Source organism: Procambarus clarkii, chromosome 60 (genome assembly GCF_040958095.1).
Source record: "Procambarus clarkii isolate CNS0578487 chromosome 60, FALCON_Pclarkii_2.0, whole genome shotgun sequence".
Classification (NCBI taxonomy): Eukaryota; Metazoa; Arthropoda; class Malacostraca; order Decapoda; family Cambaridae; genus Procambarus; species Procambarus clarkii.
In genome coordinates, this window is record NC_091209.1 from 14,480,718 (window position 1) to 14,499,570 (window position 18,853).

General features: G+C 40.8%; 3 protein-coding genes across 6 annotated transcripts in view; 1 reads left to right on the forward strand and 2 right to left on the reverse strand.

The window, feature by feature from the left end:
- Window positions 1-18,853, forward strand: part of LOC123766797 (nuclear exosome regulator NRDE2) — a 177,868-nt gene that overhangs the window by 75,562 nt on the left and 83,453 nt on the right. The window lies entirely within an intron of this gene.
- On the reverse strand, window positions 648-2,295 carry LOC123766802 (actin-2, muscle-specific-like). Its single transcript, XM_045756193.2, has 2 exons — window positions 2,143-2,295; window positions 648-1,868 (listed from the first exon to the last, which is right to left on the reverse strand). The coding sequence occupies exon 2, from the start codon at window positions 1,846-1,848 to the stop codon at window positions 715-717; it is 1,134 nt and encodes a 377-aa protein (XP_045612149.1). The 5' UTR covers window positions 1,849-1,868; window positions 2,143-2,295; the 3' UTR covers window positions 648-714.
- LOC123766800 (actin-2, muscle-specific-like) lies at window positions 10,872-15,258 on the reverse strand. The gene is made up of 2 exons (XM_045756191.2): window positions 15,219-15,258; window positions 10,872-12,094 (listed from the first exon to the last, which is right to left on the reverse strand). The coding sequence occupies exon 2, from the start codon at window positions 12,067-12,069 to the stop codon at window positions 10,936-10,938; it is 1,134 nt and encodes a 377-aa protein (XP_045612147.1). The 5' UTR covers window positions 12,070-12,094; window positions 15,219-15,258; the 3' UTR covers window positions 10,872-10,935.

Here is an 18,853-nt window from a genome sequence, read left to right on the forward strand (position 1 = left end):
CTTAAGACGCTAGACCTCCAACCCGTCCTCTTGATTTGCCACTCCATAAAAAAATCCAACCTCCAAACCTTGCCAGAAACGTACGAACTCAAGCAACCTATTGAGTCCGATGCGTAGAAAATGTAAATCTTTGTAAGCTTTTACTTCTCATTGTAGGATGCATTTGTAACATTGATCACCATACCGTAAAAAACGCGATCTATTTCGTTGTAAAAAACGCGGCCTTTTTCATTGTAAACAAAAACGCGGCCTTTTTCATTGTAAACAAAAACGCGGCCTTTTTCATTGTAAATAAAAACGCGGCCTTTTTCATTGTAAACAAAAAAGCGGCCTATTTCGTTATCAGTATCAATAGTGTTTAGCTTTATTGCTCTCAATACTTTTTATATTTTCCTGCGATACTTGGCAACAATTCAAATGACAATGGAAAACTAATTTTCGTTATATTTGTGTATTATATAAACCGTTTCATAATAATAACGAAAATTCAATTTAGGAAAAGCGTGTATTGGTATAGAATCCTCATAATTGTATATTTATCTAAGGAAATATTCTATCGCGCTATATGTCTTATTTAATATTTTGTTTTACAAAAATATTACCAAAGGTTTACATGTGTAATATGGATCACATTAAAAAACTTAAGATCAGAAACTAAAGTTAATTTTATTTATATCAGTACAAAAATAGTTATAAAATGTTAAGTGTTCTTATTTAGAAGCATTTCCGGTGAACAATGCCTGGGCCAGATTCGTCGTACTCTTCTTTTGACACCCACATGGACTGGAAGGTGGAGAGAGAGGCCAGGATGGAGCCACCGATCCAGACGGAGTACTTACGCTCAGGAGGGGCAATGATCTTGATCTTGATGCTCGAAGGAGCCAGAGCTGTGATTTCCTTCTGCATGCGGTCAGCAATACCAGGATACATGGTGGTACCACCAGACATGACAATGTTGGCAAACAGGTCTTTTCTGATGTCAATGTCGCACCTCATGATCCCATGGTAAACAGTTTCATGAATTCCTGCACATTCCATACCTAAAAGAGAAGGCTGGAAGAGAGCTTCAGGAGCACGGAAACGTTCGTTGCCAATGGTGATGATCTGGCCATCGGGAAGCTCGTAGGATTTGTCCAACGAAGAGGAAGCAGCAGCTACGTTCATTTCACTGTCGAAGTCTAGAGCGATGTAACAGAGCTTTTCTTTGATATCTCGGACAATCTCACGCTCTGCACTTGTGGTGAAAGAGTAGCCACGCTCAGTCATGATCTTCATGAGATACATGGTGAGGTCGCGACCAGCTAGATCAAGTCTGAGCATAGCATGTGGAAGGGCGTACCCTTCGAATACTGGTACGTTGTGGCTTACTCCGTCTCCCGAGTCACTGACCATACCTGTGGTACGACCAGAGGCGTACAGGGACATGACAGCCTGTATAGCCACGTACATTGCTGGCATACCGAAGGTCTCAAACATGATCTGTGTCATCTTCTCACGGTTGGCTTTGGGGTTGAGGGGAGCCTCCGTCAACAGTGTTGGGGACTCCTCAGGGGCAACACGGAGCTCGTTGTAGAAGGTGTGATGCCAGACCTTTTCCATGTCGTCCCAGTTGGTGATGATGCCGTGCTCTACAGGGTACTTGAGAGTCAGGATACCTCTCTTGCTCTGGGCCTCATCACCGACGTAGGCGTCCTTCTGACCCATACCGACCATCACACCCTGGTGACGAGCTCGGCCGACGATGGAGGGGAAGACAGAGCGGGGAGCGTCGTCACCGGCAAAGCCGGCCTTGACCATGCCGGAGCCATTGTCGCAGACGAGTGCTACCTGATCCTCGTCGTCACACATGGTGCTTGTTTTGAAGAGCTCTGAAATATATTTATATAAAATCAGAATCAGACGTCATTAACAAAATATCAAAATGATTATTTACAGATTACTCGTGTTATAACCGCCTATGTATTCGAAAGGACACTCTCATGATGTAAAGTTTTAAAATATTTGCTAGAAATATGTTACAAACCATTATATTTAATAACGTGTGTTAAGTATAGAGTTTAGGAAGTGGGAGTTTAATAAACGATTAATGAAGATCAAATATGAGAATTAAGTATGTAGTGGTTGATGAGAGGAACAGCTCACCTGGCTAGCGTGGTGAAGCCGTGGGCTACTAAGGTGTCTTGGATACAACCTGCCCTTTTATACGGCTCCTGATGACCCTCGTGGGTTGGCGCCAAGTGCAGCCCTTCCTGCCCGACTTCTTGGAACAGTCACTATGTAACTCAAGGGACAGGCAAACGTACACGTTATTGTCAGTGGGTGGTTCATATCAGTGGGGCTTGCTAATTGCTTCACGGTATCTTCTGAATAGGCTACGATCCGCTTGAGAATATTACACAAAGTGAAGAGTTTGGCCCAGTTCCTTATAGTGGTGACGACGCTGGAGTTTAGCCAAGGAACTCGGTCGTGAGTTCAGCCACCTCAGTAAGAGGGGATGCTGCTTGTTACGATACTGCTGAGTTCAGCCGCCTCGGTTTTAACAACGGTCACTCGTTGTTTATACTCGTTCGTGTCCAGTATATTTAAAGTAATTAATAGGTGAATGAATTGTGACATTGTATATATTCCTTGAGTGTAGCAACGTTTCTGATACTGTGCATCAGGAGTTTCAATAGAAATTGTAACAGGGAGTATCCTTAGTTGGACTAGCGCTTGGATATTTGAAAAGGAACTCAGAATTAAAGGAAAATTAATTGAAATGTAAATTCACCACGGCTCTGTCCTGGGACTTGCGGCCCACCGCCTTGCTGCACCAATCCTCATCAAATACTATATAGGTATATTTGGGCCAGGTGGTGGCTGACAGCTTCGGCCAGAATGGCCTGCTCTGCCAAAGTATAGGAAGATGGCACTCGAGGCATATTAGAGTTACCATCATCATCAAGAGGAGCCTCACTACAGCTGGATTCCCAGCTGAGAGACAACCCCGTTACCTAACGCCCTGTAACTCTGATGTTCTTATTGGTCGCGCAGATGGGATCACAGTGAACCCCTGCAAGAACGGCAAACAGTTGGTGCGGGACTATATATGTGTACCAACCCTGGTTAACCCCTATATTGACTTCAGTGTTGCACATCCAGGTGACGCTGCCACTCACAGGGAATCAGCCAAGTCCTATAAGTACAGAGAACTGGATCACCACTACAGCTTTGTCCCCCACTGCGTCCCAGACACTTGGCTCCTGGGGTAAGAGTGCCAACATCATTTTATATATATAGCTTGATAATGCCCGAGGCGTCGTTATCAAGCTATATATATAAAGTTATCAACTTATCAAGGTCTCATATATATATATATATATATATATATATATATATATATATATATATATATATATATATATATATATATATATATTGATTCAACTACTGGTAAAATTCAGACAAGATGACAAGTAGCCCCTTCGGGAGATATAATATAGCGTAGGTTTTTCAGGATGCAAGACTAATAGAGAATACTTTTTCATCTCACAGCCAATACCACTCCTGATAAAATATGTAACTCTTATATTACTAACCAGACAGCACATCCAAGAGCCGATTCTTTCACACGGTTGCTACACGAACCAGTGCTCAGCTGAGAAGGAGGGATCTCGAATAATACACGGCTGGTTAAATTGTCATTGTTAAATTGGATATATCGTTAAGTTAGGCTGGATTAAGGTGTGCAAATTAGGTTAGGTAAAGTTTAATTAGGCTAGGCTAGAAAGTTTTAATATGAAAATGTTAGCGAAGTGGCTTGACTGGGCTATTCCCGTTGACGTCACACTCATAATGTCTAATATCTGAGGAATCAAGATTGAGTTTTGTGCTGCTTTGCCTAAGCCATCATTATTGCGTTATGTTTGTATTAGGAGGTATCTATATGAAAACTATTCCAAAGACTTTATTCTGTGCAACGAGCAAGTTATTTATGATTTATGTCATGAGATCATTACTACCTTGTATGTGACGTTCTTATGTGCTGGAAAGTTGTCACAGGAAATTATTTATCATCTTGTGGGTTTCAGAGTATAAGAAGCTAATTGAAGTGAAGGTTCTTAGTGTAGGGTTCAGCCAGTTGTTTTGTCTGACACTGATGGTACAACGTGTTCTAATAGCACGTCGCATTTTGACGTATACTCTACCTAAGGCCAAAAATCGTCGTACTAGAAAATGAATTGACTCGCGAAATTGACATACTGTCCCGTTTTGGGTCCTCTTGTAGGTTAGAAAAAGGGCACTTTAGTACGACAGTTTCTTGACGTTGGGAAACCTTAGACGGACGGGGTGGAGTGTGAGGTATGCAAGTGTGGTTCAGTCGCACCTCTACAGCTCCTGTAGTACGTCTGGTTGACAGTGGGACCGGCGCGTCAGTCCTCCCACACTCTTCGGGTGACGTAACAGAGGACTCACAAAGTGTTAATTAACAAAGTGTTGCTGTTTCCTGAGTAGGTGCAGTCTCGTTCTTCTTGGCGATGCGCGTGTGGGACACTTGCATACTTCTCTCTAGTATGCTGCTAATCTTAAGTCTTCTTCTATGTTGATTATTCTTGGGACATCTTGGAGAAACAATAATTGCTCTTATGGTTTAATTTTGTATTATTGGTGATAATCACATAGGGGCTTTAGCAAGCATCATGTGATATTGTCTGGTATATTTAACATGGTGAACAGTACTCCTGCACGTGAGTGTCTTTAGGGTTTAAGTCTTTATCTGAGTCTAGTGTGTCCACTGTTTACCATGTTACTGTTAGTACTTACTCCCAGGTATTTATATTGTCCTCAGGTTTCACTATTTTGATTACTGACGATGAAAACTAAAGGGCCATCAGTTATCTTGTGGGCACAAAGAGTTTTTAATAAAGATATAATAAAAGACGTTAAGCGTTTCTAACATCTAGTTGCAAGATAAATAAGTAGAGCCTGACATAGCATACTCTCATAAACCCAATGTACCTTCTTGTATCTAAATAAATAAATAAATAAATGTTCTGATATTTCCAACAATGTATTTCACATCTGCGTTACGGATGAAAGCCTCATAAGCTTGTGTAGGCATAGTAATTATTTATATAGATCTGTAATGTATCTAACCAGTCCGTTCTCTTGATTTGTAACTGTGACAAACAATTAAACTGTTTTGTCGAACCAGAAGCGTCGCATTTTTAACGGGTTGGTCAATTCTTAGAAAGAAAACAGTTTAACCTGCTAACGTAGCCTCAAATGTACAAACTCAAGCAACGCAACTAACCTATCGAAGCCCTGTATATAAAACGATAATACTATGATACTTTAATTTATACTAATACGTCATATTTTCAACAGATTACTAGATTCGTTAACAAAAATTCGGCGTATTAGAGAAGATGAATTGATGTTAACAGCATGCAGCACACATGACATGATGATAACCGGTGATGAGACGTGATGATTTGATCATTCCTCTTCGTATATACTTTTTTTTTAATTAATTACATGTTCTATGACAGGAACAAAAGTTAGGAAGAAATGGCATTGTTTCAACACAAGGAATGCTTGGTAAATCCTGTCTTGTACACTCGTGATAAACTGTGACACACTTAGTCTATTAGACCGTGACACACCTCGTGATAGACTGTGACACCTCGTCTGGTAGACTGACACACCTCGTCTGATAGACTGTGGCACCTCGTCTGATAGACTGACACACCTCGTGTTATACTGTGAGACATATTGTCTGATAGTCTGTGACACATTTCGTCTAATAGACTGTGACACACAAAGTTTGATAGACTGTGTGCTCGTGGCTTCTTACAAGTTAAATATTAGTTCCTTACTTTCAGTCTTATAGATACAAGACTGTTCCTCGACTCTGTGAATGTCACAACAAGAGACAAGGAAGTAACTTAAGATACAAACTTTATACAAAATACAGCTAGAAATAAACGAAACTATAATTACTCCTGAGCATTATACGCAGAATTGCAACGTTGCAATAAACAGTTTCAACAATAAGATAACACCAGACCTGGTTGTTTTTGTTGCAAATTCCTGTTACCTTCGGACACAGGTGTTGTCAAGTCTCACTAGATATCCGTTAGAATAAACTGTGGTGGGGGTGTTGAAGTGTGGGGGTGAAGCACAGGGAGGGTATGTGTGGGGGTGAAGCACAGGGAGGGTATGTGTGGGGGTGAAGCACAGGGTGGGGATGTGTGTGGGTGATGACGTATGGGCGTGAAGCACAAGATGGGGGGGTGCGTAGGGGGTAACAAAGTGTGGGAGTGTAACACAAGGTGGGGGTATGTGGGGGCGTTAAGTGTGGAGGTGGGGCACAACATGGGGCATGTGAGGGCAGTGGGGAGACGGAGGTCTCTCTGACCACATAAGGTCCAGCCACTCTGCGCACGTCCACTTGGCTGCTGTTCAACACAAAATTACTCTCATTCGACTGTTTTCGTTTCTGTTGAAATGGCCGTTGCGCTGCGGGCATCTCAGCCCTGGTCATACTGTGTATAAATAAGATGTGATCTCCCTGGCAGGGATACATGTGTGATATGGAAATGTTTCTTGTGCTTAGTCCTATTGCAAATAGGTTTCGTGGCACCAGTGGGCTCGTATCGTGAAGATTATTATCCCTCAGTCATATTTGCTAACAATCAAGCTCTTCAGCGAACTAGCTAACGGCCAGCCTCACCAAGAAAATAGCTAACTACCAATCTCTCCCACAAGCTAGCTAAAGACCAATCTCTCCAACAAGCTAGCTAACTACCAATCTCTCCCACAAACTAACGTCCATTCTCTCCAACAAACTAGCTAACCATCAATCACTCCAACAAACTAACGACCAATCTCTCCCACAAGCTAGCTAACGACTAAACTCTCCCACAAACTACCTAACGACCAATCATTCCAATAAACTAACAATCAATCTCTTCAACAAACTAGCTTCTCAGAAACCAGCCAAACCAAACCAACCTCTCTAATCCCCAAATTTCATAAATACACACACACACAATATTTGTGCATGGCTCTAGTTCTCTTTTTGTCTATTCCTGATCTTTTCTCACACCAACTATTCTCCGAAGTTTTTTTTTTTAACTTAGCTAAGCAAGACGCGAAACTTTTGCTCTCGTGAGAAGCTCTAATTAACATACTGACCTGTTAAACAACAGCCTCAGTGCATAGTTTCCGGCATCAAGCGTGGAGATTGTCAGCATTGGTAAAAAATAATTCGTAAATTACGCATTGCCAAGTATTTTCAGTCAAGAGCCAGGTAGCGAGTGATACGAAACAAGGCTACAAATAGGAGTGAAGGGCAAGGAGAGAATCTGGCCAGGGTAATAACTGGGGGTCAAGGTAATACAATCAGCTTGAGGTAGAGAGAAATAGTGTATTAAGTAATACAATCAGCATGAGGTAGGGAGAAATAGGGACCAAGGTAATACAATCAGCGTTATGTAGGGAGAAATGGGGCCCAAATACCAATGATTATTTGCCGATTTTTTGTTCGATTCTATCAAACTTGAATTCTTCAAACAAAGATATGAATTTAGTGAAAGGACAAGTGGTGTGAGATAACTGACTAGCAGTAGAGTCTTGTCCACGGCAATGTTTGGCTACTAAGCCATTGCTCAGGGTGGAACTACATCATTGTGGGTCTTGTGCTAATAATATGTATTTATACTGTCATTACCTGATTCAGTCTGCAGGTATGCCTGAGCCAGGCACATGTTACGTTGCACATTGGACAGTTTGCTAACTTGTTTTAAAAGCCTACTTAATTTAGCCTAACCTAGCCCAACCCAACCTAACATAGCCTAACCCAACCTAACCCTACCCAACCCTACACAACCTAACCTAGCCTAACCCAACCTAAAAAAACGATATATACAATTTTTTAAAACTAAGCTCAATAGACTATGTAAACAGAGAAACGAGAATACAAATTTCATATTCTCTTGTAGAAGCGAGGTTTGCGTGCATAAGCTTTCAGTTGTACTGTCAGTACAAGAGAAATTGTTGGAACAATACCACGCTGATTACATCAACACCTACCAGGAAGAAAAACATTTGATCATTGTCTACTGTTTCACAAAATTTTTGTAATAATCTGCATTTGTTCGTTATTAATCCTTTGGTAACCTACAAGGACAACTTTCCCATTCATGGATCCCATCATACTACGGGAAAAAGTAGTTCCAGCTGCCTCGTCTCCTCAAACGACCAACAAGGATATGTTTACACCAGCGGCTGCGGCCTCCGGTAATGTTACCCAAGGAATAAATAGCCTGTACAGCAGGAGGTCCCGCTGTGGTTGGTGCACCAGGCAGGGCTTTCTCACACACACACACACACACACACACACACACACACACACACACACACACACACACACACACACACACACACACACACACACACACACATACATAAGGACCGCCACTCTGTTTTTGTGTGTACTGGCCAAGACTGGCCCCTGGTCCGTGGACTATGTTTAACCTGCGACTAGCACGCTTCCTCCACTACACCTTCCCCAGGTGTATATTAGGAGAGGTCCGCACACTCTCACTACAGAAAACGTGAAGACAAAATTAAATTGGGTCGCGAAGTTTTCTTTAACTAATGCTCCATTCATGTAAGATGCCATTTATGGCGGTGTAGTTCCAGTTGAGTTTTCACTTTATTCTTTGATTATCATTATTATTATTTTATTATTAATATATCCAGCGTTCAATTAGAGTTCATAGATCCAGCCATTTATCTCCACAACCAAAGATACGAAAACTTAATAAAATGATCATTATAACTTACCTCTCTACAGTATATCGATTCAATATTCATACCCAACAGAAAACACAGTAAAAAAATGTAATATAAATATTAACATTTTCTGTATTTCTAACTTCTTCATTAGAGAGACATATTCGTAATGGAAAACACTAAACTCATCAACCTATCAACCACAGGATAGGGTTTAGGCCACCACAATAGTTTACGAACCAGGTAGCAAGTATACTTTAGTTCTAAACGTAGTCCGGGACTAAAGTATAATCTCAAGTGTGTATGCACACTAAACACTAACACACGTATGCACACTTGCACTAAACGCAAGGTACACCTCTGGGTGTAAAATTCCTTGTAATTTAATTCTCAGTCATGTGTAGTTAATTATACTGTCAACGTGCCCAGGTACCACGATTAAGTTTACATGGTGCAGGCGATGAGTCACAATAACGGGGCTGAAGTATGTTGACCAATCCACACACTAGAAAGTGAAGGGACGACGACGTTTCGGTCCGTCCTGGACCATTCTCAATCGACTTGAGAATGGTCCAGGACGGACCGAAACGTCGTCGTCCCTTCATTTTTCTAGTGTGTGGATTGATCAACAAGTTTTCATAGTATTTAAGGCTTTTCGCGTTTAAGGAGACAAGTCCATATTTTCCCACGTGTACATTTTTGTTTTGGCCAATTTTAAATGTAAGTTTAGCATTTAAAATAACTAAGAAAATGTATATATTTTTATACATTTATAAAACATTCATTTCAAACAAATATTATTGGTATCTTTGAAAAGATAAAATGTATTCTATCAATCCTGGCATTCGATTTTGATTCGTCTTATAATTCATTTAAACAAAACGTGGCTTTAGACAGATAATTGTGAATATTTACATGATGAAAAACAATCAATATTTTGAATGTAGGCAAACTATTCTTATTCGCAGCACCTGTTATGCTGCGTTTGTGTGAAAATTTCATAAATATCAGAGTTATATTAAATTCGATTTAATAATCCCAAAGTTACTAGTTTCGGGATACGTAATATTAACAAAACTGACGTCAAGGTTCAAATTTCGGACGAGAAAAACGAAAATGAAGCTAATTGGTAATCTGGAGTTTTGCGTTTATTTCATATACTACTTTTCCTCTATTCTGTGATATTCCCGAGGCCTACCTCTTCTCACCGCTCTTGTAGCAACTCTAACTTTCTGTGTACTCCAGCAGTTCTCTAACTTTTTATTGTACTGTAGCAGCTTTCTCTCTATATATACTGTATCATCTCTCTAACTATACCCATGTACTGAAGCAGTTCTATAACTGTATATGTATTGATATGTATTGTAGCAACTCTATAACTCCGTCTATGTATTGTAGTGGCTCCATAACTGTCTATGTATCTACACCTATGGCAGCTCTTTAATTCTGCAAATGTGTTGTAGTATCTGTTTAGCATTATGTACTGTAGTAGCCTTCTAATTGTCTAGGTACTGTAGCAGCGTTCTAACTATGTATGATATAGACATATATATGTATAATATATATATAATATATATATAATATATATATAATATGCTGATTAGTAGTGTATAAATGTATGTCCACGTCTGTGGAAGGAAAAAACTCACAAAACTTCCACTACGGCATGATGAGTCCCATGTTGTTACGTGCGTCGCGGGGTTTGTTTACATCAGTACAGCTGCACGTGATGCTCGGTCCTGCTGCTCTTGCCGCCAAATTACTGCTGCCATGCGCGGGCCCGCCTTCTAGCCACCGCTGCCTTTAGCGGCCACACCACAGCCGCCCGCAGAGAATGTTTGTGTGTGTGTGTGTGTGTGTGTGTGTGTGTGTGTGTGTGTGTGTGTGTGTGTGTGTGTGTGTGTGTGTGTGTGTGTGTCTGTGTGTGTGTCTGTGTGTCTGTGTGTCTGTGTGTCTGTGTGAAGACTTGGGAAAGGTCCTCTCACAGAAAAAAAATACGACTGTACATACTCAAACTTAAATTATCTTAGCGTAGGTTTAGTACAAATCTGAATTAACTGTTTACTTTCAATTAAAGGAAAACGCATGGCCATTCTTTGTTGTGAATTTATTTGCAGCGATTACAAATTCAATTTCATTCCAATGAAGTATAATTTAGAAGCACTTGCGGTGGACGATGCCTGGGCCAGACTCCTCGTACTCTTCCTTAGTGATCCACATGGTCTGGAAGGTGGACAGAGATCCCAGGATGGAGCCACCGATCCAGACGGAGTACTTACGCTCGGGAGGAGCAATGATCTTGATCTTGATGGTGGAGGGAGCCAGAGCTGTAATTTCCTTCTGCATGCGGTCAGCAATACCAGGGTACATGGTGGTACCACCAGACATGACAATGTTAGCGAAGAGATCCTTCCTGATGTCAATGTCGCACCTCATGATGGAGCTGTGGACGGTCTCGTGAACACCAGCAGATTCCATACCCAGGAAGGAAGGCTGGAAGATAGACTCAGGGCAACGGAAACGCTCGTTGCCGATGGTGATGACCTGACCGTCGGGAAGCTCGTAGGACTTGTCCAGTGAAGTAGATGCAGCAGCAACATTCATCTCATTTTCAAAGTCGAGGGCAATGTAGCAAAGTTTTTCTTTGATGTCGCGGACAATCTCACGCTCAGCGGTGGTGGTGAAGGAATAGCCACGTTCAGTTAAAATTTTCATCATGTATGCAGTTAGATCACGACCAGCAAGGTCAAGACGAAGGATGGCATGAGGAAGGGCGAAACCTTCATAGACGGGAACCATGTGAGTGACGCCATCACCAGAGTCGCACACCAGACCAGTGGTACGACCAGAGGCGTACAGGGACAGCACAGCCTGGATGGTAACGTACATTGCGGGCAGGTTGAAGGACTCAAACATGATCTGTGTCATCTTCTCACGGTTGGCCTTGGGGTTGAGGGGAGCTTCAGTCAACATTGTGGGGCACTCTTCAGGGGCGATACGAAGCTCATTGTAGAAGGTGTGATACCAGATCTTCTCCATGTCGTCCCAGTTGGTGATGATGCCGTGCTCGATGGGGTACTTGAGAGTCAGGATACCTCTCTTGCTCTGGGCCTCATCACCGACGTAGGCGTCCTTCTGACCCATACCGACCATCACGCCCTGGTGACGGGCTCGGCCAACGATGGAGGGGAAGACGGCGCGGGGAGCGTCGTCACCGGCGAAGCCAGCCTTGCAGAGGCCGGAGCCATTGTCCACAACTAGAGCTGTCTGTTCCTCTTCGTCACACATAGCTGATGGTCTGAATTAACTCTATCTGAAAAGATAATAATAAGAATTTAATAATGAACAATATTTTTTTAAATTGTACTTGGGTGTATGAATATATATGTTGCTTCAGCAACAATACTAATGATATGAATGTGATAACTGTGTATTAATGATCTTACTCAGATCGTTTCTTAATTGATGAATTAAAAATGGATCTAAATTGTATGAATCATTACTAATGTTAACATTATGTGGCTTTGTAATTTGTATTAAAGGATATTCAATAATGATTCTGTTTAAAATGTTTTTACAATTAGTTATTGAAGAAGACTTCTCCCAATCAGTTTGGTGAGAATTTACTTACAATTTAATGAATAGAGTATTAAACAATTGGCCATTTTTTATAGAATATTTATGCTGAGAAATTCGAAATTTAAAATCTTTGGATGTTTGACCTATATAGAATTTATTACAATCTTTACAAGGTATTTTGTAAATGATGCAGTTATCACTACTGTTCCTAACTAATAATTTTCCAACTGCGTTTTCATAATTAAACAAATGTATATCAAAAAGTTTCAAGGCCTTGACAATATTTTCGATCCCAGAAAATATGGTAAAAATTCCGCCCTTTTTTTTTTATTAGGAGCAAATTTTCTCAGTGCATATTTTTTTATAATATATACATTGTGCTTTGCTACGGCAAACTTCCAAAAAACCCCTAAACCCTAGCGGATAACAGAGCTTGAGACTAATGGAATATTCTTAAAATTCTTCATCCAAGAAATCTGGACTAACAATCTCAAGAGCTCAAAGATACAAAGATCTGTGTATCGACTTGAAGATACAAAGAGGAGAAAAATGATTGTTTTACATTGTATATGCTCTGATAAATAATGAACATGCAATAAATTGGTCACAGGCTTTCTGTAGACACTAAACTTTAGTGAAAAATCTATGAATAAGTATATATAAAACTGGCAAACATTTATCAATTTCAGGCTCTATAGTAAATTATATAGAGGTGACTTGATCATTAAGTTTAGCTAAAAATCATCTGAATTTACATTTGAAGGACCAATACACAAAATGCCATCAACGTATCTAAACCATGGAATGATTCCAGGGGTAATTTTGCAAACAAATTTATTTTCGAAAAATTCCACGTACAAATTTGAAAGCAATGGAGATAATTAGTGGATTCCCCATTGTCATTCCAAAAGTATGTCAATAATACTCATTAGTAAATGTAAATTTTACATCCTTTCATACATAGCTTAACGAGATTGACAATAATATCAGAAGACAAAGGTAGAACATCCTCAATAAATTTATTTCAATTTCAATTTCAAGGTAGAACATGGTTCATTAATTTATGAGTAAGGGAGGGTAACTATCAGGGGAAAGCGCCAAGCCATTACGACTATATAGCCCTTGGAAGGGGTCAGGATAAGGATTTGGGATGGGACGGGAGAAAGGAATGGCGCCCAATCTCTTGGACGGTCTGGGATTGAACGCAGACCTGCATGAAGCGAGATCGTCGCTCTCTACCGTTCAGCCTAAGTGTTTGGAGAATTTATGAACAATGTAATCAAGAATATCATCAAGAGGAACTCTAGTAAATAAAGAGCATACATCAAAACTGAGTAACTTAACATCAGGATTAATTTAAACCTTGTTTATTTTTTAACTAATTCAATTGAATTTGTCAAGTGTGAAGATGAAATAGTTTCTAACAATGGAGACAAGATTTTGGTGAGCCATTTAGAGAGCTTGTAAGAAATAGATCCCACAGAACTAATGACAGGTCCACTACAGCACCGCTCCTGTGCCAGGTAAGTTCACTATGGGCTCACCATAGCCCGTGCTACTTGCCACGCTCCTGTGCCAGGTAAGTTCACCATGGCCTCACCATAGCCCGTGCTACTTGCCCCGCTCCTGTGCCTGGTAAGTTCACTACGGGCTCACCATAGCCCGTGCTACTTGCCTCGCTCCTGTGCCAGGTAAATTACGGGGTCACCATAGCCCGTGCTACTTGCCCCGCTCCTGTGCCAGGTAAGTTACGGGCTCACCATAGCCCGTGCTACTTGGAACTTGTTCCGAGTAGCTGAATCTATAACAACAACAACAACAGTGACAGGTCTAATAGGATAGCTAGGCTTATGAGTCTTGGCAAGGTCTTAGAGATACTGTAATGAAGGAGATGAGTAAGTAAATTGCTTAAGAAGATCGTTATGGTTACTTAAAAACTTCCACAAACTACTACTGACGGACTTGATGATGTCATCAAGAGTATTTTTCCTAAGTTTGGTGCATGTGGAGGATTGGTGGAGAAGATCATTCATTTGGGTAATATATTCCACCGTGTCTAAAATAACAACAGTGCTGGATTTGTAGTTAACTTAACTAACTTAACTAGTTAACTTTACAAACTTAACTAGTTAACTTTACAAACTTAACTAGTTAACTAACTTAATTAGTTAACTGAACTAACTTAACTAGTTAAGTTAGTTAAGTGAACCTGATGTTAATTAAGTTAACCTGATAAGTGAACAAAAAGTTAATCAGTATTGATGTATGCTCTTTATTGGTAAAGTTTCTTTTGATGATATTCTTGATGTTGAGAAATACCACGAATGTTCAGTCATTCCTTAACGTCTATGATAAACTACTTTAGGTATAGTATTTAAATGTTCTCAACCTGGGCTGAGGTGAGGGGACACAGGCCACCGTAACTGTAATTATTATAACGACTGGCAACCTAACAGGGTCCAGGACGGACCGAAAAGTCGTCACTTTCATTTCATATATGAAATATTTCATTTCATATATGAAATGAAAGGGCTGGGTTATTTGTTTACGTTTTTGCCACTTATTTCCCTCTAAACCAACTGTCTTCACGGATAATATATCGGATTTTAACGCCAACATTCCCAACGGACAAAATGTGATGTACTAGAAATCATAGCGGCTCACAAACATTCACGTTTTCTACGCGTGGTCGCTCGGTTAGATTAGGCTCGGGTGTTGTAGTACACCATTTTCTGCCTGTTGCGGGAGCACGAGAGGACAGGTTGAATTGACATGGATTTAAAATCGAGTGTACGCGGAGGATCCACTGTTCAACTATGTTGTTTTTTTCGTAGAAGATGGACGTCAAGGCGACTTACCGAGCACTGGCCGACACAGGAGTCTAGAGCTGACTGAGAGACCTGCACTAACCGCATGTTCTTTTATAGGGAACACCGGCAAGGCTGGACATGGAAACGTGTATGCTGAATAAATTAAGTTGTTATGTCTCAAAGCTAAATTTTTCCTATCTCTCTCTCACTTGAACGCTGAAGCCATTATGTGAAGGACGTGGTGGGCAGGGAAGATGGATAACAGCCAATTTACTGCCTTCAACCAATTTACTGCCTTCTCATGAACATTAAATTCGAATTCCCTACAAGACGGTTTTGTTCTTTCTGTTTTCAATTCCGTAATAGTAAAACCATGACATCTGATAGAGGGAAAGTTTGTTGTGGTCGTTCGGGCTGTACCGTTATGATGAAATACTATTAAATCGTCCCCTGGCCGGGGAGGATTTACTGGGCGCAAATCCTTAACTATAGTCTCTGTTTAACTCAACAGTAAAATGTGTACTTGGTTGTAAAAACGATTCTTCGCGGCGGGGATCGTATTCCAGGGACCTGCCCTAAACGCTACGCGTACTAGTGGCTGTACAAGAATGTAACAACTCTTGTATATATCCAAAAAAATAAAAAAAAACAGCAGTACACTCCTGTCACGTCAGGGCCAAGTAACTCATGGGAGACTTGTAGTAACTAGTGCAACTGCTGCGAAATGTGATATGGATCTCCCTTTGACCTCTAGGGTGAAAATGCATGAAGAGAAGGAGAACGAGAGTAAGGGGAAGACGGGACGGTGAACTCCTTCACACTTTCTCAGAGCTGGATTGAAAGTCAGAAGAGTATTTCAGTCGTTCGCACCAACATGTCTCAAGTCTACTTTACCAGTCTTCAGAAGACAGACTTTAGCCTGAAGTAGTGTCATCACTCAGCCTTCAATAAGGAAGAATTAACTTAAGGACTATCGGTTAATATAGTGATAATGATCTTTTGAAGCAGTGGAGAAGCTTCAGCTTTGTCCTCGTCTTACAGAGACCAAGTGGTGAGACTGTCATAATAATACCTGGCAAGAGCTAATTGGTGTGTCTCTTGTGGCCTGGGGTTAAGCGAGACTTAACATGGTAATCAGTATCTACTTATTATTACATGTCAAACCATAGGAGTTCTAGGAGCTATTCCAATGAAAACAATAAATGGATTTTATTTATTAAATCTTGTAAAATTCTTCATTAAAAAAAAAAACTGACCGAGATACTGCAGACCAAAGCCTTAACTTTATGTCTAAATGTTTGAGTGCATATAAATTGTGATTCATAATAAAAATGTCAACCCTATATTGTCCTGAGAATCAGTAAGAATTAATAAGATGTCCACCAAACTCTGAAAGCGATCCTCTGGTTCTGTTATGTCCAGACTAAAAAAGTCTGGGATGAGGGTTTCCTGTCCGATGTTGTCAGTCCGGGAGACATTGTAATGTTATGTGATATAGTCGTTTTTACCTCATGTTTGGACATGAAGTACTTGGCCCGTGTGTGTTCACAGGAAAGGTCATGGACCCATAATGTTAGAACAAGCTCTGATTATGTTACAAGTAGAATTTCAAATTTAGTGTAAGTTTGAATATTTAAGAAAATATCAGGGTAAAATGACCATGCGCTATGAGAGACGAGCGAAGGAAAACAATAAAATAAAAGAGTTTCATTCAAGTGATCAAATGTTTGTTATAGTGAAGATCTCGGGAAACCCGTTAGTTCATAAGTATGTTTGTTCTTGTTACGTGATAGATAAATTTGGTGAAGTGACTGTTATGCCATAAGCTCCAGGTATTAAGTATTGGTGTGCTGGAAGCACACTCCATATACAGTTTCAAATATAGATTTGATAGAGCCCAGTAGGCTCAAGAATCTGTACACCAGTTGATTGACGGTTGAGAGGCGGGACCAAAGAGCCAAAGCTCAACCCCCGCAAGCACAACTAGATGAGTACAACTAGGTGAGTACATAACGCATTAGGGGGGATGTTTAGGTCTCCTCCAATACATTTTCTATATGCTTTTCTCCTACCACCCCCTTTTTTTCGTGGTGTGTTGTGCTTTATTAGATATTTAAAGGGGTACAAGATGTACATTGGTTAATACAATGGTGCTTAAAAGTAATGGATCTCTTGGAGCTCCACCACTTCCGGACAGGAACCGAGGACGCAGCAGGCGTTTTCCCCTCTGGATCGCCAGGTTGAGGCGCTGAAACAAGGAACTGGCAGCCCCTTGGGTCTCTGGTGATGTCAATGATCCTGGAACCCAATTCTTTGAGAAATCCCAAGGTACTCCTACCCCAGGGGCCATGCGTTTCAGACACTGGGAACAGAGGTGTATTAACCTTCCAATCGCCTTTATTTGACTGATTTTGCTATTCCTCTGTGGTTGGCCGCCCCATCTCCCAACTCATTGTTGGGAGATGTGAAAAATGCTGTAACAAGCCATTATTTAACATGTCACCAACTAATTAACACTGTCTCACTTTCATGCAGTCACCAGGTCCAGATATCGTCATTTTTTTGCTACTATACAACCTTAGAGGGCTGCAAGACAGATGTACTTAAATTCTATGTATGGTAATACCTCAATATGGTGTGTAGCTTCCAATCACATTGTTACACCATTTGGAAGCTTAGAGACTTACTCTATCTGCTTTTGGCTTGGAGCCGTCAGTGCGAATATGGAACTCAAGGAAGATCGTTGTTGTTGATGATGCTCTTCATTCCTTGTCTGGTATTAAAATTTGCCTTTATTTGACCAGTCCACACACTAGAAAATGAAGGGACGACGACGTTTCGGTCCGTCCTGGACCATTCTCAATCGACTTGAGAATGGTCCAGGACGGACCAAAACGTCGTCGTCCCTTCACCTTCTAGTGTGTGGTCTGGTCAACTGCCTTTATTTGTATATAATCAACTACTTGTGCTCCGGTTAAATGTTGCATCAGTTTATAGCTGTGCTTAAAGTGCCAACCCAATTAACCAAAGTTTTCGAATAGATTACTGATGAGAAAAGTGTTATCAGCTTCAAAGAACGTTAACGAGCATTATTTTCTTGTGTGCGTTTGTTGGTATGTTGGCCGAGATATATTTATATACAAACATTTCTTCTATATTATGCATGATCTAGCCAGCTTTCGGCATAATTATTATTAAAGGTTTATTAAGGGCTAAAGTGCAACCCTAAACCATTGCTTCTGAAAGAGCGATTGACTCATTACTGAGGCCGCAGACCAACATGACCCCACACCCACCTGTAGTAAGTACTGAAAGGTATTGCTGATTTTTGTCATAACAGTGTGTGTGTGTTGGGGGAATTAGTGGATGAACCCCTTGCTGTGTTTGACGGGGATACGCTTCAACCTCGAGTAATGAGTATGTTAACAACAATTTTGTTAAAGTTATCTTTATTTCAGCTGACATACATCAATTTCAATTTAAAACTATAAATTAGAAGCATTTACGGTGGACGATGCCTGGGCCGGACTCGTCGTACTCCTCCTTGGTGATCCACATGGACTGGAAGGTGGACAAAGAGGCCAGGATGGAGCCACCGATCCAGACGGAGTACTTACGCTCGGGAGGAGCAATGATCTTGATCTTGATGGAGGAGGGAGCCAAGTTGGTGATTTCCTTCTGCA

Bases quoted from the DNA above. Each gene is read 5' to 3' on its own strand.
- LOC123766802 (XM_045756193.2), bottom strand. From the start codon at position 1,848: ATGTGTGACGACGAGGATCAGGTAGCACTCGTCTGCGACAATGGCTCC.
- LOC123766800 (XM_045756191.2), bottom strand. From the start codon at position 12,069: ATGTGTGACGAAGAGGAACAGACAGCTCTAGTTGTGGACAATGGCTCC.